General features: G+C 32.1%; 2 protein-coding genes across 3 annotated transcripts; one reads left to right on the plus strand and one right to left on the minus strand.

Annotated features, from left to right (window-relative positions):
- Positions 1-5,479: 5,479 nt before the first annotated feature.
- Positions 5,480-6,445, minus strand: LOC131598268 (uncharacterized). Its single transcript, XM_058870885.1, has one exon. It carries the CDS (start codon positions 6,443-6,445, stop codon positions 5,480-5,482), a length of 966 nt encoding a protein of 321 aa, XP_058726868.1.
- A 7,579-nt stretch (positions 6,446-14,024) lies between these two features.
- Positions 14,025-21,874, plus strand: LOC131595791 (protein argonaute 10-like). 2 transcript variants are annotated; one of them, XM_058868260.1, is made up of 22 exons: positions 14,025-14,363; positions 15,398-15,956; positions 16,569-16,777; positions 16,917-17,066; positions 17,157-17,290; positions 17,377-17,486; positions 17,700-17,806; positions 17,902-18,043; positions 18,129-18,245; positions 18,502-18,609; positions 18,700-18,771; positions 18,938-19,060; positions 19,142-19,301; positions 19,434-19,555; positions 19,700-19,837; positions 19,936-20,078; positions 20,186-20,248; positions 20,386-20,449; positions 20,528-20,663; positions 20,771-20,844; positions 21,088-21,214; positions 21,363-21,874. In XM_058868260.1, exons 2-22 carry the CDS (start codon positions 15,495-15,497, stop codon positions 21,548-21,550), a joined length of 2,949 nt encoding a protein of 982 aa, XP_058724243.1. In that variant the 5' UTR covers positions 14,025-14,363; positions 15,398-15,494; the 3' UTR covers positions 21,551-21,874. The 2 variants fall into 2 exon arrangements, with proteins under 2 accessions (XP_058724243.1, XP_058724244.1); XM_058868261.1 differs by lacking the exon at positions 14,025-14,363 and adding an exon at positions 14,612-15,013.
- Positions 21,875-22,154: the final 280 nt, after the last annotated feature.

A 22,154-nucleotide genomic window follows, 5' to 3' on the forward strand; every position in this document is an offset into this window, starting at 1 on the left:
TGTATTCGTATTATACTTGTGAATGAAATATGATGTTATACTTGTTACTTGACAATCTTATTGTATTGCTAGATGTTTAGCGAATTGAACTGTATAACATGTTATGTGATGAGAAGTGGTGATATATGTATGATCCTTACTACACTTTGAATATTATCATACGTTTATTTATCGTGAATGATATCTCAACCATTCTGTTTGAATGTTACCCTCCGTTGGTAACGTGCAGGTGATGACGTGGAGTAGTCATGTACCTTATAGCTCGAGTCGGTGTGTCGATGCTCTGATACGTAGCACTCGGGGGGGGGGGGGGATGTCAGATTACTTGCTTATGTCTTGCTTCTTGTTGTTTACCTTTTGTTGGCTTTTATCATTATGTTATGCTGAGACTTGTTGGATATATTGCACCATGTTGGCCATGATGTTATGACTTAGATTGTTGTTGATATTCGGTTTTTGCTGCGATGTGATTACTTTTTGGCATTGATAATTAATGCATTGGTTATTGCCTCCTTTATATGTGTTATGTATCTATGTAAATAATTATGATATACGAATATGTTATTAGTCGATTAAATGTGATGCCTCGAATCATATTGCTTGAATTGTTTTTAATATTTTCGCACTCTAATTTTCCTGCTTATTTCGGGGTAGATTTGGGGTGTTACAGCTTCGCCTTCAGTTATCCTCATCAAAACCAAAATCACATGGATTCATATTCTCCCCCTTTTGTAGATGACAACCATCTCTCAGGTAATAGGTAAACAAAGAAAATGGCAGGTAAAGATTTGGTGTGATTAAACCCCCCTTCATAAATAAGGAGAGTATATTCTACCATCCCCCTTTGGCATAATCAAAAGGCGAGAAAATAGTACACGTAGAAGAAACATATAGCAATTTAATCCATGCATGATTGATTTAGAGTACTAATTAAATTCTTATAAAAAAAATTCTTTAAGAATAGATTTTGTAAATATATCTGTCGGTTGATTATATGAGGAAAAAAATTCGAATGCACAATCCTTTTTTTGGAATTTGGATCCTCTCATGCTGTTTTGGTGCAGCCCCCTCTCCTTTTCCTAATCCAATGGTTGATTGTAACACCATGAAGAAACAATAGTGCAAAAAAGAGAGAGAACGAAATGGATGAATGGTTGAGATGAGAGCATGACATAAACATGAAAGAGATAGCATGAGAGGATCCAAATCTCCTTTTTTGACATGATCCATAATCATTAAAATAATGATGAAAGAGTTTAGTAGATGTGATTATCTATCATATAATAATAGATAATTTTTTTGAAGTATTTATTATTATGTTGAATTTTTATTGTGTCAAATCATAATATGTTACTCATTGTGTTATGAATTAATTGATCTGGATTAGGTGTGTTCAAAACCAAACCAACCCAATAAAAAACCGTAAACCAAGCCAAATCAAACTGAAACCGCAAAAAATCGCATTTGGTTCGAATTAGTTTGGATCATCTTTTAACAAAACCGCACAGTTAGGTTCGGTTTGCATTTTGTATTTTGTAAACCGAACCAAACCGAATCAAACCGCATTATGTTACAACTTAACTTTTACTTAACTCACATCCAACCCAAACTTAAACTATTATACCTTAACCTTATGATTAAGAACAATTTTCTCATCCTTACACATATAATTTCAGTCCTAATCTTCTCGAATCTCTAATAACATTATCTTCCCTCTTCCCTCTTTGCCACATACATCTTCGCTCTTCTTCTATAATATCTACTCTCTTATATTCTTTCCCTTTTACCTTCTCATTTTTATGTAAATATTCCGCATTTCAATTTCGTTTTTATCGCACATCTTCTGTAATCTCTCAACTTTTTTTTTCTTTTTCACCTTCACTAATCTCTCTCCTCTTCTATTTTTTGTTTCATTATAATAATTTTTATATTGTCTAATTTAATTTTTACATATTAAATGAAAAATTGTTGTCAACCGAACCAAATCAAATCGCACGATTTTTTCTCTTGCGGTTCGGATGATTTTTTTTATCAAAACTGCCCAAACCGCACCACGGACACCCATAATCTAGATGACTAATTCATACAAGAACATTTTTTCCGTTATTGTTTTGGGGTTTTTACAAATATTGTGAGATATTGGATCGAACTCTAGTATGGTCGAAGGGTAGCTTCTTGGTTCGACAGGATTAAGCATGAAGTCGAAGGTTGTTCACATGCTTGTGTCGAAGATGCTAGGGTCGTTAGCATATTAAATTAGGTTTTAGTGTTTAAACCCTAATTTGTTGAGTTAGTTTGTTTATTAAGTTGGCTTGTGTAATGGACCTTGTGGAAAAAGCCCATTAGTTAGTATGTTAGATTTTATTATAAATAGCATACTAGTCTCTCATCATTGCTAAGCTGCAAATCCTAATTTAGGGTGACCGAGGTTATTTGTTATTCTTGTAAACTTGTAATCTTGTTTTAAGAGAAAGTAAAAGAATAATAGTTATAACCAATTCTTATGTTCTTCTTATCTTCCCTAATTCCTATTATATTTTGTTCTTGACATCGTTTTTCACAATAAATATCAATATATAACTAATAGTCTCGTGGTAACAATCTAGGGGTTTGAAGAATATTTTATGTAGAATTTTAGGAATTTCATATTTTCCCCTTCTAACAAATGTTCATTGATTTTTTTTCTTTGTATAATATCATGAATAATTTAATTTTAAATAACTCTTGGTTTCTATAAAAATACTTTTTTTACTTATTCCTCCAAGAAAATTATTTAAACAATAGTCTTTAAAATATTTTTTATTAGTAATTTTGATCTTTATTATTAAAATTGTGTTTTAAATAGGTAAATAATCACTTTAAGTTATTAAATTTTCTATTTTTGTCCTCATTTTTTCTTTAATGTTAATTTTAATTTTTTCTATAACTAAAAAGAAATTTTTCTGTAAATTTTAACGAGACAAATATAAAAAATATTTTAATATTTAAATATTATTTAAAAAAATATGCAAAGAAGAAAATAAAAACTTGTTAATTTTTATGGACAATTTACCTATTTAATCTTAAAATCATTAAACATAGCACTTTCTAGATAGACAAAATAAAATATGATGTATTTGTAGAGGTTAAAAAAACTTATTTGAACATAAGGATTTAACTCTTATAAATATTTGGCTAGATTACAGTTTTGGTCCTTCTATTTTGGCCAATTCACGAAATCAATCCTCTTATTTATTTTTTTAAACAATTTTGGTTCTCATGTCCATTTTTCGTCCAGAAAATACCGATTTTTCAATTTTTTGTATTTGTGGGATACTTTCTGAACGAGAGAGAACGTAGAGAGCATTTTTTGAAGAATGAAAGAGATGAACAAACAAGCTGGGAGAAAAAGACGACGATCAGAGAAGATGGTTAAAGGAAGAAAACGTGGTCAATAATTAATATTTCTTATTCCAAATCAATAAAAGTATGCTACGTAACTAAAAAAAGTACACAATAGTGTCTTTTTTAATAAAAAATAGACATGGAAGACCAAAACTGTTTAAAAAATAAATAGAAGACTGATTTCAAGAGTTGGCCAAAATAGGAGACCAAAACTATAATTGAACCTAATATTTTAAATACTTTTTTAGTCCTTTAGTGTCACATGTGTGGATTTTAACATCGTTATCCAAATGTGTTGATGGAAAAATATTTAGAGGGTTTGTTTGATAAAAATTTTAAATGGACTAAAAAATGATATATTTATAGGATAAAAATATATTTAACTTAATAACTTATTATCTCTTCTCATCCATTTCTCTAATTATAATAAATAATTTAAAATAATATTAATAGAATAATAATTAATATTACATTGTACTTTAAAAGTAATATATAAAAAAAGAAAATTTTATATTATATAAAACAATTACTAAAAAGAACTAATGAAGTACTAAACATTTATTCATAATTTGTCACCCTATGGGAAGAAATTCATAGTTTATAGTAATTGCTTAGCCAAAATAAGCAATCTCTGGCTTTGTCTTTTACACCAACACAAAATGTTAGAGGTTGATAGGTTAAACTCATTATTATTTATATGAAAGTTAAAAAGGTTTGAGTGGGTCATCACAACAAGTCCACACACTACACACATAGCATAATGCCCACTATATCCCTTTCCTATGGCATAGGAGACCCCAACAACACCCAACATTGAAATGGGTGGAATCATAGACTGCAACATTGCAATGGAGCAGTGCATAATGTACAATATTATTGGGATTGGGATGTGTTGTGTGTACAGAAAATAGCCATAGGTAGGAACCCACCATAACCCACTTTCTCTTGATTCTTTTCTTTGCTTAGGAATTCACACTCCACCATCACTATACCATATGTGTTATCGCTCTCAAACATGCTTTCTCTTTGTCTTATATCACATTATTTTATTTCATGGTTTAATAACCAACATGTATTGCCCATAACACAACTTATATATCTACTTATTCATCCTTAATCCACTCATATTAGTTCAATTAGTTTAATGTAATTAAATAGTTAGGTTATTTTGAATAACCATATCTTCATGCCCAAACAAAATGAGCCCATGTTTTTCATTAGTTGGTCAAACATGTCCATCAGTCGAATATTTCCGTTTTGTCCGTATTTTTTTTAAAACGAGTTAAAATTTTAGGTCTGCATTCTCTTATATGTCTCTTCTATCTCATATATTTTACGGACGTAAACATCATCGTAATTTTTTGTAATTATTAAATTTAGATTCGCACTCTCAACAATACTATCTTACCCATAATATTATTTTATGAATTTTTGCAATGTAAAATGAACATGACACTTCTATAACAAAAACAAAATAAAGTTTTTCTCATTTTTTATAATAAAAATAAAATAAAGTTTTTCTCATTTTTTATAACAAAAATAATATTTTCTATGGTTTTCTTTAGGTGGAAGTAATGATTTGGTGCATTAAATGTACTGGGGATCTTGTGAGAGCATGCAACCAAAATAATTTAAAAAAGATTCATTATTATATGCTTTGTTATATGACAATTATGGTCCTCACTACTAACTCTATTTAAAATCATGTGAAAAGATGTTGTACTATTTTTTTTCCCCTTTGAACCGTAAAACCATTATAGTCCGTGGTCCCCTCACTGTGCAATTTTAGTGGCCTCCTCAAGCATAAAATCAAGAACTTGTTTCTTGGGTCAAAGATAAAATTCGATGTACTTGAATTATTATTTTTATTATAGAGGTGTACTTTAAACAATTTGTTGGTAATTTCATAATGAAGGATATTTTTGTATAGATAAATTTGTTTCTCTCTCGCAAACCTTTTTTAAAAAAATAAATAAAATTAGTAACTTTAAATGCGTTTTTCATATTAGTCCTTCATTTTTTTTTTCAATTTAAAACTTTTGAAGCTTTTTATTTATTTATTTTTTTGACAAAGGGCGGACCGAACCAAGACCCCTTAACGACAAAGTCTAAGTCTAGGAGTGCCCTGCTTATCTAGCAAGTACTCACTAATGATATCTTCATGAATGTAATTGAACCAAGTAGTAGCTTTGTTTCTTAATCCAATACCGGCAAGAAAATCCGCACAAAAATTGGCTTCCCTAAAAATGTGTGTGATCATAAAATCTATGGAAAGTGAATATGCCCAACACACGAGCCAACGAGATTTGATTTTCCAAGGCACAAAGCTATGGTCCTTAAAAGCGTTAACAACAAGAATGCAATCGGATTCAATCCAAAGTTTATATATCCCAAAATCCTTGGCTTTCTCAAGAGCCATAATAACTGCTAAAAATTCTGCAGTTTCCGGAGGTTCCTTGCCCAATAAGGCACTAAATCTAAGCACATGAAGAGCATTATGATCTCGGAAAATACCTCCACACGCCGAGGTCCAAGGAAAGCCACAAGCAACACCATCGACATTGCATTTTAACCAGCCATGGAGGGGAGGAGTCCACAAAACATTCATTGTAGTTAAAGCCTTACTAGGCCTGATGGAGATGTTGAAGTTCTTAAGCACAGTGAAGTTAGAAATGGAGGAGTTTGAGGTTTTATTGGCGTTATTTCCAATCATTTGCAACTGAGCAACAGTTAGGGAAATGCAGTGTTTCCAATGGATCTGCTTGTCCTCAAATCTAGCATGATTTCTAGCAATCCAAACTTGATAAAAAACTCCCACCAAACCAGCTTTAACCACAGACATGGCTTGAGCAGACCAATTCATCTCAATAATTCTTCTACAATCCTTAATGCAGTAGATATTAAAATTAAGATTGAGCAGACCCTTCAACGAGTTCCAAAGATTCTTAACATAACAACAATCAAAAAATAAATGCTCAGTAGTTTCAGAGTTGTTCAGGCAGAGATTGCAAATGGATGGGAAAGAGAAGCCACGAATCCTAAGGTTATCATCAGTTGTCATCTTTTTGTGAATCACTTTCCAAACAATCATATAGTGGGAAGGGGGGAGTCTTTGTCCCAAGGGAAGGCAGACCATAAAACAGAAGGCCTAGGTTTAACCAATTCTTTATAGGCTTCTTTGATAGTGAGCAGATCAGTAGTATAATTTCTCCAAACAAAAGAATCAGGGACATCCATCTCAGGGATAGAGAAACTGGAAATAGAGCTAAGAAGATGAGGGACAACTTCCTGGATATTGCTATGAACATACCAAGCATTGTTCTTCCACCAATCACAGACCCTGGAAGTCAGAGCACAGTGAAACTGTTTGGGAATATGAAATTTGAAGGCCAAAGTCTCACCAATCCAGTTATCAAGCCAAAAATTAACACTGCAGCCATTTCCAATTAACCAACTGCAGTTGTCTATAACAGTTTTAACCTTCAAAATTGGTAATCATAATCTAAAATAATATATTCTACTTTAACCATCAAAACGACTGAACTTTTACCCTTTTAGATAACGTTTGCACATGGTTCGCTTTATTATGGAAAATACGCCAATTTTATTCTTTCCAAATAACCAAAACCACAAATAACCAAATAGTGTTTAAGAGTCAACCGAACATTCTTCAAAGAAACTGCCAAGTACACCAAACTGCAAGAGATGATCCAAAATTGTTCCTTGGGACGTCGTTGAGAACCGTGACCAATTAAAAATAATAGGTCATAACCTACTGAAAAAATCACATATTACAAACAAACTAGTAAAGGACCCGTGCGTTCGCACGGGTCACGTAAAGTCGATATAAATATGGTTAAAAAAAGTATATAAAAATTTATACAAATTAACATTAAAAAAATTTCAATGTTGATTGTCATACAAATATTAATTTAATTTATTAATCTGTAATATTTGCCAGGATATACATATATTTGGTAATTGCTATTAAACCAAATATATGGTGGAAAAATAGGTTTGGTCCGTCGGGCATACCTATAATTTTTATAATTATTTATAAGTTTAATTTTTACAATTTCTATTAACAAATATTATAAAATAAAATATATTATACACCAAAAATATATATTGGTTTAATAATTTGATTAGATTTAATGAATTGAATAATATTATGTTTGTTAAATTTGTGTAGTAATTTAGAAGTTATATGCTCTAGTAATTCAAAAGTCATTAAACATATTATCTCTAATATTTGTTCAATTTAAGTAAATATTTTGTCGGCCCGTCAGAAAAATATGTTCGGCCCGTCGGGCATGACTATAATTTTTAAATTCTTATGTATGGTAAATTTATGGATTTTGTTGATATTTTATGATTTTATCATCTAATAGAAAATAAATTTAAACATAGATAAGTTTTATAACGAATCTCTGACAAATCTTGAACAAATAACAATTGTTGAAAAACTTAAAAGAAAAAGTTTTTGAAAAAGGATATGTGATAAGTAAATTGTAAAATACAAAATAAAATTGAACAAATTAAATTATTTGTAATTTTATTTTAAATTCTATTTTATTTTATTTTTTACAATTTTCTTGTAAGTATGAAAAATATTTTATATAAATATTGCAACGAATTACAAATAAATAATTAATAAAATTAAAAAAAAATTCATTATTAATTAAGTTAAAATAAGAATTATAGGGTAGTGATGGTAATGAATAATTAAGATTTATAAAAAGAAAATAAAGTATTATTGTAATTGTTTAATTGGATTAGTTCGAACATAATTAAAATAATAAAAGTAATATTAATGATAATTAAAATATTTTATTTGAAATAAGAACAATAAAAAAAATTGCAAAATAGGATGGATACCATTACTAAGGGCAACAATTGTTTAAATAAATTAACCTAATAAATTCAAATGCCTCAAAGGTTAAGTGGAACAAAGAGAGATAACAAATACGGGTCGTTGGAATTAAAAGAAAAAACATTTAGAAAATTTGATTGTCATACAAATATTAATTTAATTTATCAATTTGTAATATTTGTAAGGATATACATAGATTTGGTAATTGCTATTAAACCAAATATATGGTGGACAAATAGGTTTGGCCAGTCGGGCATGCCTGTAATTTTTATAATTATTTAAAATTTTAATTTTACAATTTCTATTAACAAATATTATAAAATAAAACATATTATACACCAAAAATATGTATTTGGTTTAATAATTTCATTAGATTTAATGAATTGAATAATATTATGTATGTTAAATTTGTGTAGTAATTTAGAAGTTATATGCTCTAGTAATTCAAAAGTCATTAAACTTATTATCTCTAATATTTGTTCAATTTTAAGTAAATATTTTGTTGGCCCGTCAGAAAAATATGTTCGGCCCGTCGGGCATGACTATAATTTTGAAATTCTTATGTATAGTAAATTTATGGATTTTGTTGATATTTTATGATTTTATCATCTAATAGAAAATAAATTTAAACATACAGTAGTTAAGTTTTATAACGAATCTCTGACAAATCTTGAACAAATAACAATTGTTGAAAAACTTAAAAGAAAAAGTTTTTGAAAAAGGAAATGTGATAAGTATATTGTAAAAAATAAAATAAAATTGAACAAATTACATTATTTGTGATTTTATTTTAAATTCAGTTTTATTTTATTTTTTACAATTTACTTGTAATTATGAAGAATATTTTAATAAATATTGCAACAAATTACAAATAAATATTTAATCAAATTAAATAAAAAAATATAAATTATTAATTAAGTCAAAATAAGAATTATAGGATAGTGATGGTAATGAATAGTTAAGATTTATAAAAAGAAAATAAAGTATTATTGTAATTGTTTAATTGGATTGGTTCAAACATAATTAAAATAATATTAATGATAATTAAAATATTTTTATTTGAAATAACAACAATAAAAAAAAATGGTAAAATAGGATAGGTACCATTACTAAGGGCAAAAATTGTCTAAATAAATTAACATAATAAATTCAAGTGCCTTAGAGGTTAAGTGGAACAAAGAGAAATAAAAAATACAGGTAGTTGGAATTGAAAGAACATTCTTCAAAGAAACTGCCAAGTACACCAAACTGCAAGAGATGATCCAAAATTGTTCCTTGGGATGTCATTGAGAACCGTGACCAATTAAAAATAATAGGTCATAACCTACTGAAAAAATCACATATTACAAACAAATGAGTTATGTCTTCATCCACGCCACAACTCGCCACATATCTTTGATCATTCGTAGCAAGAGTCCGTTGCCTAGCCAGATTGTTATTCGCAGGGCTGCGATTCACTAACAACCGCAAGACAAAAATAGATACCTTAAGCGGCACAGTCTTCAACCATAAAAATCGGGAGTTTGCCTGATTGTTGTTGATGATAATTTTAGACAAATTTTTATAAGCACTATTGACAGTGTAGCAAGAAGATAGATGTAAAGTCCAAACACAACAATCTTCTACTTCCATTTGTAAAACAAATGAGGTTAACCACTTAATACACTCCTTCACTAACTCATCCTCCCAAGCAAGCAACCTCCTATGCCACATCCATGCCTCACCATTCTCCCCCACCCAATTCGTTAATTTCTGCTACTGTCTCCCTCTTATTCTCCGCTAAATCAAACAACCTACTAAATCTTACCTTCAAAGACATACCATCAAGCCAAATATCTAACCAAAACAAAGTAGAAGATCTATCTCCTATTCTTTGATCAATTTTATCAAGCAACCTCCCTCCATCAACTAAACCGACACCCTTCCTTATGTTTTTCAAATTCCTCCATAACCACCACCACTACCCCCAAAGCATAATCGCCCCTTCCTCACCATACTGAGCGCACAATAATCTATATCAAATACTTCCTATCTCATTTAGAATCCTCCAATATCATTTACCAAGTAAGTTAATGTAAAATCCTCCAGCCTCCTAACCTTTAGACCTCCATTTTCTTTTTTCAAACAAATATTATCCCATTTAATCCAGGAAAATTTTCTTACTTCCTCAGTCCCCCCCCCCCCCACCCCTAGAAAAATGCATTAAAAATATATTTAAGAGAAGAAATGATACTTGAGAGCACCTTAAAGAAACAAAGAACATAGAGAAAAAGCGACTCTTCCACCTCGACAACCTTATTTTAATACGATCAATCAGAGGATACCAAAAATTAAGATTCCTAGAATCTCCACCAATAGGCAGCCTCAAATATAATAAAGATAGGCGACCGTGCTTATAGTTCATAACCATCACTGCCTCTTACAACCATGATTCAGAGACACTGACCTCAAACAATATGCTTTTATGAAAGTTAACTTTTAATCCCGATATAGCTTCAAAAATAATCAACACCGCCTTCAAAACTCCGACATTAGCCTAACTTGTAACCGTCTTAAAAAAGAATCGATCTTTGAAATGCTTCAGGCCTTCAGAAAACTCTTTGAAATAACGAGTAACTTGCGCCATTGTGATTACGCCACGGCCTTGTGCGTGGTTCTTAGAGCTACGTTTTATTCTAAAAAGATGAAAGAAAAGGGATGAAAAGAGTTTTCCTCCCAGAGAGTCACACAAATACTGGAAGACTTTGATGTAAGCCCAACTCACAAGGTTCTGCTCAGAGGGAGCAATCATCATATGGTTTAAAACCTTTATTTCCAAACTATTGAAGGGTAAATTGATATCCAAAAGTGAGAAAGTGCACTCATAAAAAGGAATAGTGCACTGCCATACTCATTGCAAATCCTTTTATTTTCCTTAAGAACTAGTACACCCCCGAAGAAAGACCCACGTCGAGGAAAATCCTCTTGAGTCTACCTTCACGAGAAAATGTAGAAGTAGTAGTTGAAATGGAAAGATCAACCCAACATGCAAAAACATCCTCTTTCGATTTTTGACTCATGATGGTCATCACTTTCTTTGAATAAGGAAAATAATATGTATGGAAATACAGATGGCAAAAAAGGACAAAGGTAACACCTCAAGAAACTGTATAATTTACTCCTCAAAGATCACATAATGAGTTACAAAAAAGAGGGATTATAAGCACCATCTACGACCATATCGCCTCAAGAAAACACTCAAGTACTTCATTTTCCAAAGGTCATTATGATAGAATATACGAAAAGACATATGGAGCATGAAACATATTTAAGGCACAAGTTCCAAATAATATCAACGTCACCTATTGGTTTTCCACTCAAGTCGGGTTACGACCGGAGAGAAAGGACAAATGCAACAAAGCCCTCACATTACAAATAAGAGGCAATAGTTTACGGGGAAACTGTTACGTCTGGTCAGAAGGCCTTACAACTGAGGCCCAAAGAAGACATTAATCCATCAGATCACTCGTGGAGTAGGAGTGTTATTATGGGTCAGAGCATAGGAGATCAAGATCCAGGATCTATCTAATGGCTCCCCGCATCATGCGTCTAATGTTTAGTAGGTTGCTATAACCACTCTACTATATAAAAAGGAAGCACACCATTTTCCAGGTACAATTCAAATTCAAACTTCATTCACTCATCTTACTCTCATATTGGCTTTGACGTTGAAGTGCAAAACTTGAAGACTCGTCCCATTCTCGCCGTACCTAAAATTCAAATCCACCGTTACAATTCACAATCTTTGATCTCCGATCAATTATAGTTCCTTAACATAATACTATCCATTACATTCATATTTTGTATTTTACTTATATTTTTGTATGTCATTCCTAATTGTCGTACTTAATATTCTTTTAAAAAATTCACAATCTAATAACAAAGTTTATTCATTGACATAATCACTTGAAGAAAAAAATCACCCTTTTACTAATAGTCAAATTTTTGATTAACTTTTAAATTCGACTACATTCTTTTATACAACCACTAAGATGTAATGATTAGGTAATTTGTTTAACACTAAATGCTTATTACTAAACAAAACTTCAACAAAAGAGGAAGTATAGAAAAGTGTCAAACAAATTTATTCAATGTTTGGTTATATAATTGAAAAATTGAGAAAGTCATAATGTGTAAATATTGTCTTATGATTCCCTTATTTCCTATTGATAAGATTTGCTCTGTTTGCCACAAAGCGTGACACATAAAGAGAATACACTATTTATTGTAAGGAGTTTTCAAGATTCAAATACCGATATGACTTTGTTAGAGATGTCCTATTTGATATATTTAGACGTGTATGAGTATCTATATAGAAATAGACGTTTGTGAATTTCTTAATTGACCTACCAGATGAGAGATAGTCTCATAGGCCAACAATTGTTATGGTGTATGAGTGGGTAGGAGGGGAAACATGCACGTGAAAAATTGACTGGGATTTTTCAACTGGTGGAACTGAGGATTGAAGATTTTACCGTAAGACATGCAACTCTCAAAGCCGCTTCAAGTTAAGTGGCCTAACATGAAAAATCATGTTCCAATAATCAACATGCTTTTATACCATTTATCTCTGACACTTTTGATTTTCTAACACCGAAAACTGTGAATCTTTTATAGAGAGGGTAAAGACTCATGCATAACAACGTTGTGTTATCTAAGACAATAAATATAATTTAAAAAAAACTGATTTAGTAAAAAAAAAAAAAAAACTGACACTTCGTTTCTCTGCTATTTTTATATAATCTTGATTATATATTCGAGATATTAAAAGAATGAATGATTAAAAAAACTTACAATTATATTTGTAAAATAGACTATTCAAAGAGAAACGAGGATCATGATAGGTAGAGTGCATGACACATTATGTGGGCACCTTTGGAGTCAACAAGTAATGATAGTTAGTAAAAACCTAGCAGTATTTCAATATGCAACAATCCAAATTACAATCGAGTATCCTTTGATCTCATCCAATCCCACACACTTCATTTTCCACCTTAGATATCATTGTGAACTGGAAACTCAACTAACCTCTTACAGTCTCAGGATACCATCATAAACAATCACTACCTCAGATTTTGTCCCTCACACACACAATATAATCCAATGATTACAATCCACCGTAATCCCCACTGCACCTCCACACACATCAAACTCACACATAATAATCATGATCAAGATTCACCAATCCAAATCCATCAACAGTGTATCCCATTCTGGCCCACCACTCATCAGGTACACCGAGAAGCACTGAATCATACCCAAAAAGTGAAGATACAAATAAAATGAAAAAAAGGTGTTGTTGTTACATGACTAGGAAAAGTGGACCCAAATTGAATCGACCGTTACAAGGGAAAAATGGATCATGGGCAAGTGAACACTTAAACAACAAAACTATCAAAAAGATTGTTGGAACATTTACATAGGAAACAGTGAAACCATTATACTACTAATATTAACCTTTAATACTACTCTTTTGATATTTCAATTTTTATTACTATATGTTTTCAAATAAAATGAGGTGATAAATAATTAAATATAACAAAAATTCAAAGTTTTTATTATTATGAGAAAGAAAACACAAATAGCAGAAGCCTGCAATAGAGATGACTGCAAGTTCGAATTATTCTTCTTCCTTGTATGATTGCTTTTATAATCCTATCAGTACCTATTTTGGACTCACTTACTCACTTTCTCTCTCATAATAAATTTTCAATTTTCCATTTTATTTTTTTTCTCTCTTTTGTTTTTGCATAAATATAAGAGTTAAAAAACCAAACCATCATAGGGAGCAACTCATCAAAAAAGCAAAGTGAGGGACAGAGGCAAAGCCTTTTACACGTGATAAAGAAAACACCAAAAGCTCTTTTGCATGCGTGTATAAGATTCATCAACATCATCATCTTCCTTTCTCATCTTCTCCACTTTTTTTATATTATTTTTTTCACCCTTCAAAATCCTACAAAAAGACTCCATTTTTATCTATTTGCTTACCACCCATCTTTCATTTTCACTCTCTCATTGATCTTACATGTGTTCCTTAATCACCTAGCTAGAAATAAGCATAAGGGTAAGTTCAAGTTTTGTTTTTTTGATAATTTTTTTCTTCTCTTTTTCCGTTTTCTTGTAAACTATAGGTGAGTGAGTGAGTGAGTTAGCTTGTTGGTTGGTTGGTGAGTTTTCATTTTTCTGTTTTTTGACTTTGATTACACTTCAAGGCATTTAATAAAGATATCATTTTTCTACTCTATAGCCTTAGCATTAATTTTTTTTTTTTTTTTTTTGAATTTGGTTTTTCTGTCTAAATATCTTCTACTAGTAGTAGACAGTAATTTTGCTACCCTTTTCAATGTTTATTCCTTCACTAAGGATGTTTTGTTCTTGATTTTTGTTTGTTTGTGGTTGTTTTATTCTCTTCAAACTTGCCTTCACTTTTTTATTTATTTTAAATTCCAATTATTTATTTATTTATTTATGTGGCTATGTAGTGTTTATTGATTTTCATTCTTTGGTAGGTGACAGGCCTAAGAAGCTGGTTTTGTTTTCTGGGTTTTTCACAAGTACTACATTAAAAAATGTTTTTTTTTTTTTATTTTTAAATTCATCTTTTGTTGGTTGTGTGATATTTCATGTCGGTGTGAAATAAAGCCATGATTTTGAAGTCCAAATTCACATTGAAATTTCCTTGTTTTCTGGTTGTTTGAAACTTCAATCAAAAGGGTATGAGAAAATGTCATCAAAATTTGATTTTTGTTGTTGCCTTATCTTATTCAGTTAGTTTCATTGTTCATTGTTCAAGTTCAATCTCTGACACCATTTTTGGGTTTGCTTGCTGAAAAAATGGTAACTTGTTGGATTTTCAGTTTTTGCAAAGGAATAGCAATGTTTTTGTTTATGTTGTATTCTTAAACAGTTTCCTTTACTTTACATTTTCACGCCATACCAGTTTTATCTTTATGCATTGTTTCATTATAAGCTCAACAACTCATAATTGGGTTTTGCTTTTTCACTTTATAGCAATAATAACTTCTATTTGTCCTCTCACCTATAATTTCCACCTTTGTTTATGTGTTCTCAGCTGAAGTAATTTTCACTATTTTGCAGTTATAGGCAAAAACTAAACGTGAAAAACTGGTTATTTCTGTGAATATCACTATCTATATATCTATATATTCCTGCAAGAACTCGGCAAAAATTCAACATGCCTCTTAGGCAAATGAAAGAGAGTTCAGAACAGCACCTTGTAATCAAACCTCATCTGCCAAACACTATGAATCAAACTAAGAAGGTTACTAAAGCTGTTCAAAATGGTAAAGGTCCACCATTGTTGGCACAAGAGCAACATAACCAAACTTCACCACCACCTCAAGGAAGGAGTGGTGGTGGAAGGAGAAGGAGTAGAAATGGACGAAAATCTGATCAAGTTGATGTTTTGATGAGACCAAGTTGTAGACCTTGTACTGCTGTGAAAAGTAATGAAAATGGTCATGTTGTTCAAAATGGAAACGTAGTTTCTAGTGATGTAGAGATGAGTTTTCCTACTTCAAGCAAGTCTTTGAGTTTTGCTCAAAGGCCAGGTTATGGACAAGTTGGTACAAAATGCATTGTTAAAGCTAACCACTTCTTTGCAGAATTACCAGACAAGGACTTGAATCAGTATGATGTAAGTTTTTTTCATTGGTTTTTACTAGTCTAGTTATAGCTTTCTGCAAAAACAATATAGTTTGGTATTCTTTAGTGATTCACACATAGCCCTGTATGGAAGCATTTAAGTTTATCCTTTAATTTCCTCTTATGTCTTCTGTTCAATTGCAGAATGAATTGAATGAGCTTCTGTTTTGGCTGTCCTTTTTCCTTAGTACCATTTATGAGTTCTTAAGTTTTGCTTAAAGACTTCATATTTGTTATTTCAGCAACATAATTTGGATAAACTATGCCACAATTATTATGTGGTTAATTGCGTTTGGTCGATGTTTAATGGATATAGCAGATGTCAAACTTATTAGTCATTTTTAAGTATCCGCATTAACCACAAATTTAGACATGATTAATCACAGTTTTTAGGTGTTCGAATCTATATGTATTATGGTTCACCACAACCTAGTTCATGGTAAATGAGCTTCTTCACGTGATATATTTGTTATTGTTAATCATCTACTCAATGTAATTAACCATTCAAAAACTGCCGCGAAAGTTTTTTTTCGTAAGGCTTTGTTCTTATTGTTGCTTCCTTTAGTTTAATTTTAATGCCATTCTTTGTTGCTGTATTTTATAGGTAACTATTACACCGGAAGTGTCTTCCAAAGCAGTTAACAGATCCATTATAGCAGAACTTGTGAGGCTGTATAAAGAATCTGACCTTGGCATGAGGCTTCCAGCATATGATGGCAGGAAAAGTCTGTACACAGCAGGAGTTCTTCCATTTTCCTGGAGAGAGTTTAAGATTAAGCTTATAGAAGAAGAGGATGGAATTAATGGCCCCAAGTAAGGTTTATTGCAAATGTTTCTTGTCCGTGTCGAACATGAACATGTTTTCAATCTAAAGTGTCGGGACTGCATAGGACTTTATATATATTATTTGTTTGTACTAAGTTAAATTTCAACTGATACTCGAATTTTTCAGGAGGGAAAGAGAATACAAAGTGGTGATCAAGTTTGTTGCAAGGGCTAACTTGCATCACTTGGGACAGTTTCTGGCTGGAAAGCGTGCAGATGCTCCACAGGAGGCAATACAAATTCTAGACATTGTACTAAGAGAGCTAGCATCCAAGAGGTACTTTTACGAAATAATTATCATTTAAAACTGTGAAATACTGAAGGTTACGATTCTCGTTTTTTCTAACAAAAGCTGCACTTTTTAAAGGTTTTGTCCCATTGGGAGGTCGTTTTATTCACCTGATATTAGAACACCACAACGACTCGGAGAAGGATTGGAGTCATGGTGTGGATTTTACCAAAGCATAAGACCTACTCAGATGGGCCTTTCCCTCAATATTGGTATATCATTACTTTTAACCTATTTTTCTAATGAAAATGCAGTTCAACCTTTGATTCATCTTACATTCTTTTGTTGCATTCCGTAGATATGGCTTCTGCCGCGTTCATTGAACCTCTTCCGGTGGTGGAATTTGTTGGCCAGCTATTAGGTAAAGATGTTCTGTCAAGGCAGTTGTCTGATGCAGATCGCATTAAGGTACTAGATTTATTGGAAAAAAATCTTGATTCACTCATTTTCCATGTTGTCTTAAAACTCTAAATTTAGGCCACGTTTGGATAAACATCTTAATGAAGGCTACAGCTTAAACACTTAGTATTTAAGTGCTTGTGTATAAGCTATTTTTATAACAAAGGTAAAATAAACCAATTCAAACAGGCCCTTACAAAGCTAGTTTAACATGTTTAACAGATTAAGAAATCCCTTAGAGGAGTTAAAGTTGAAGTGACGCATAGAGGGAGTGTTAGACGAAAGTATCGTGTTTCTGGTATAACTTCTCAACCAACAAGAGAACTTGTGTAAGTAAATTTTCTTTCTAGTCTTGTAACTATTGATTGCTATACAGCAAATTCAGTAAAGTTCTAATGATTTTCCACAAATGTATTTCTTTTAGGTTTCCCGTTGATGAGAACTCAACTATGAAATCAGTGGTTGAATACTTCCAGGAGATGTACGGTTTCACTATTAAACATACACACCTTCCTTGCCTTCAAGTTGGTGGAAATCAAAAGAAAGCAAACTATTTACCTATGGAGGTAGTGAAAATTTCATGCCATTTATGTTACTGCTATACTTGCTCATAATTATATTGATTTTTCTTTCATGCCTCTGGTTCCTCAGGCCTGCAAAATCGTCGAGGGACAACGATATACTAAAAGGTTGAATGAAAAGCAAATTACCTCACTACTGAAAGTGACATGCCAGAGACCCCGTGATCGAGAAAATGATATTTTGCGGGTAAATAGTGATGTTTGCATATGATTAACTTTTATGGAATATTATGTTATCAAAATTTGAAGTTTATGGTGACTTGGTGAAGTCATTTTGAGTTGTAACTAATAAAATATTAATCAATAATGTTGATTAAATTAAAGAATGTTCAACTCTGACATTTCGTATTTTCTCAAACAATTAATGTATAAATATGATATTATAGAACCTAAATATTAATGTTGGATCTTCATATTAATAATTCAATTTTGCATACAAGCAGACAGTTCAGCATAATGCTTATGATCAAGATCCTTATGCAAAGGAATTTGGGATTAAAGTCAGTGAGAAGCTAGCGTCAGTAGAAGCACGAATTCTTCCCGCTCCTTGGGTAATGTGCTTCTCCAATCGACGTTAGATGCCTAAAATGCAATCTATTTTTTTCCTCATAATTATTCATTTAAATTGATTTTGTTTGCAGCTTAAATATCACGAGAGTGGCAAAGAAAAAAATTGTTTACCCCAAGTTGGCCAGTGGAATATGATGAACAAGGTATTGCAAATTGATATAACAACTATCAGTTCAATTGCATCAAATAGTTTCTGATTTTGTAAATTTTTATGAAATTCCAATGTATGTGCTTTTCTTGTTTGACGTGGAGTTCGTGTGATGCCTTTTAGTGCCTGTATGTTTGTTTCCTAATACTTGAATGATGCAGAAAATGATTAATGGAATGACGGTTAGCCGCTGGGCATGCATAAATTTTTCACGAAGTGTGCAAGATAGTGTGGCTCGTACATTTTGTAACGAGCTTGCGCAAATGTGTCAAGTATCTGGCATGGTAAAATTCCCCATCCTTTGGATTTGTCGTGTTTGAAATATAACCAAAATTTTACTAGATTCATAATGTTTTTTGTTGTAGGAATTTAATCTAGACCCTGTTATTCCGATCTACAATGCAAAACCTGAGCAAGTGGAGAAAGCTTTGAAGCATGTTTACCATGTATCATCAAACAAAACCAAAGGAAAAGAGTTGGAGCTTTTGTTAGTAATATTGCCCGACAACAATGGTTCTCTCTACGGTAAGCCATGTTGGTCAATATACATGTACAACATTGTTTTAAAAACGAGGAAGAAAGTGGTACTAATAACTATTTTACAACCGTTCAAATTCTTAATATTCATGCTTTTGTGTTGATTTCTTTTGTTTTCAGGTGATCTCAAGCGTATATGTGAGACTGACCTTGGTTTAATTTCTCAATGTTGTTTAACAAAGCATGTCTTCAAGATCACGAAGCAGTACTTGGCTAATGTGTCTCTGAAAATCAATGTCAAGGTTTGTTTGCTCTCAAATCTCAATTGCGACAAACCCCAAATGAATGTGTTACTGGTTGAATATGATGTTAGAACTCTAACTGCTCTAAAATAATAATAAGTTCCACCAGCTAGTTAGTGATCATTTGCCGTCTTCTTGATGCAGATGGGTGGTAGAAACACTGTTCTTGTTGATGCCGTAAGCTGCAGAATACCGTTGGTTAGTGACATACCAACAATAATATTTGGAGCAGATGTTACACACCCTGAAAACGGGGAAGACTCCAGCCCCTCAATAGCAGCTGTACGGCTTACTTTTTATATCATCTATCTGTCTCGATTTTTGATATTGCAAAGGTTATCAAAGGATTTGATTACTAATATCTATTTTTGAATCTATAGGTAGTAGCGTCACAAGATTGGCCTGAAGTTACAAAGTATGCAGGTTTAGTTTGTGCTCAACCTCAAAGACAAGAACTTATACAAGATTTGTACAAAACTTGGCACGATCCTGTTCGTGGCGTTGTTAGTGGTGGCATGATCCGGTAATCTTCAACCTTTGTGATTCTCATTGTTGTTATTGGTTGTTTTATATGAATGTTAGTGCTAGGATTTTAGTATTATCATTTTAAGTTGTGTCCTATTTTTGCAGAGATTTGTTGGTTTCGTTTAGAAGGGCGACAGGACAGAAGCCACAGCGGATCATATTTTATAGGTCTATATCTTTAATTTATGATCGATAAAGAATTAAGAATTAGAATGAGATTATTTGTATATGTATTTTAGAAAATAATATCGTGAGTTCATGATATATCTAGATGATGAAATCTAATTGGAGTACTATTTTTTCAGGGATGGTGTAAGCGAAGGACAGTTTTACCAAGTTCTACTATACGAGTTGGATGCGATTCGGAAGGTTAGAATTGTCTACGCACTCTTACTGTAATTGTTTGTTGTAGTTGTTCCTATATTAACATATAAGTTTTTTATAAAGGCGTGTGCTTCTTTGGAGCCAAACTATCAACCTCCGGTAACTTTTATAGTTGTACAAAAAAGACATCATACTCGGTTATTCGCAAACAACCACAGGGACAGGAACAGTACAGATAGGAGTGGAAATATACTGCCTGGTATGTTGAATGTTCCTGAAATGGTTATACACGCATTTGAATTTATGAGTTGTTCTCTTTATTTGAATATTATGATTGATATTTTTCTGCTTTTGATATGCTTTCAGGAACTGTTGTTGATACAAAAATCTGTCACCCGACCGAGTTTGATTTTTATCTCTGCAGTCACGCTGGCATCCAGGTAAAAATTAGGCTAAAAGTGATACTTAAAATCTACTTTACTTAATATCTAGCTTCTAGTTATCTATGAAGCACTGACACCGGGCTTGACACTGACACTTGTAATAATTTGAAGATTTGAGACATGCCTTCATTTGGAAGCATGTCGAAGCCAAAATGGATAGCTTCCACATCATATAAATCTAAACCTAAATTTGGATTTGACTCAACTATGGTTTTTGACATTCTTTTGCCACACACACAGGGTACAAGTCGTCCTGCGCATTATCACGTTCTATGGGATGAAAACAACTTCACAGCAGATGGAATTCAGTCTTTGACAAACAATCTCTGTTACACATATGCTAGATGTACACGCTCCGTATCTGTTGGTAAGCCTATTCAATGTTATAAATATTGCTTGGTTTTAGGCTTCCAGCTATCGTTTTGTTTCTATATTATGTTTGTTTTTATTGAGGTTCTTCCATCTTGCACCTGAAAATGCACTAAGTTAATGGCTCTTTTGGTTTTGTTGTGCAGTCCCTCCAGCATATTATGCACATTTAGCAGCTTTTCGAGCACGTTTCTACACGGAGCCAGACCTACAGGAAACTGGCTCCACCACGGGTGGTCGTGGTTCGAAGACAACACGGGCAGCAGGAGATTGCGGTGTCAAGCCATTGCCAGCCTTGAAGGAAAATGTGAAGAGAGTGATGTTTTACTGTTAATCTCTGAAGCAGTTTGGAAATGCATGGATGGTACATGCAGCAAGCACTATCCCTCCACAATAGTTACTTGTACATTAGTGACTCTCCAACAATGTTTCTCATAGTAGATCCATGATTATAGTTCTAGAGGCCAAGTTTAGGATTCCTTGAAGTATTTGGCTAGAGAACTTGGGAGTCACTTAACATAGGATTAGACTTTAGATGTTTGGTATTGAATCAGGCATTGTTAACAAACTATGTATCAATCTTTATTGTAGAATTTTTTTTTGCCTGAAGGATCTTGTAGATGTTCAAAAGTAGAAAATTTTCACTTCCTATTAGTTTTTTTGTTTGCAAGTGTTTATGTTTTTTTTTTTTTCAATTGACGAAACAGTAATAACTACTAAAGATTCACGCAACATCAGAATAATATGGTTCGAATTCTGATGATGTCCAACCTAGCACTCAATTTGTGTCACTTGAGCTAAGATTTGTGAGTTTGTAAGTGTTGAGCATGAAGTTATCATTTCTAGTCAAAACTCAATAAGTGAAACAGTTAAAGTTCTCTAAAAAGGTTTGCATGATTCATTGGTAATTATACAAAACTTAAGCAATTCATATATAG

The sequence above is a fragment of the Vicia villosa genome, linkage group LG4 (assembly GCF_029867415.1).
Source record: "Vicia villosa cultivar HV-30 ecotype Madison, WI linkage group LG4, Vvil1.0, whole genome shotgun sequence".
NCBI lineage: Eukaryota > Viridiplantae > Streptophyta > Magnoliopsida > Fabales > Fabaceae > Vicia > Vicia villosa.

Bases quoted from the DNA above. Each gene is read 5' to 3' on its own strand.
- LOC131595791 (XM_058868260.1), top strand. From the start codon at position 15,495: ATGCCTCTTAGGCAAATGAAAGAGAGTTCAGAACAGCACCTTGTAATC. The intron at 20,249-20,385 runs GTCTATATCTTT...CTATTTTTTCAG, and splicing joins CAGCGGATCATATTTTATAG to GGATGGTGTAAGCGAAGGAC. The intron at 20,450-20,527 runs GTTAGAATTGTC...TTTTTTATAAAG, and splicing joins AGTTGGATGCGATTCGGAAG to GCGTGTGCTTCTTTGGAGCC.
- LOC131598268 (XM_058870885.1), bottom strand. From the start codon at position 6,445: ATGACAACTGATGATAACCTTAGGATTCGTGGCTTCTCTTTCCCATCC.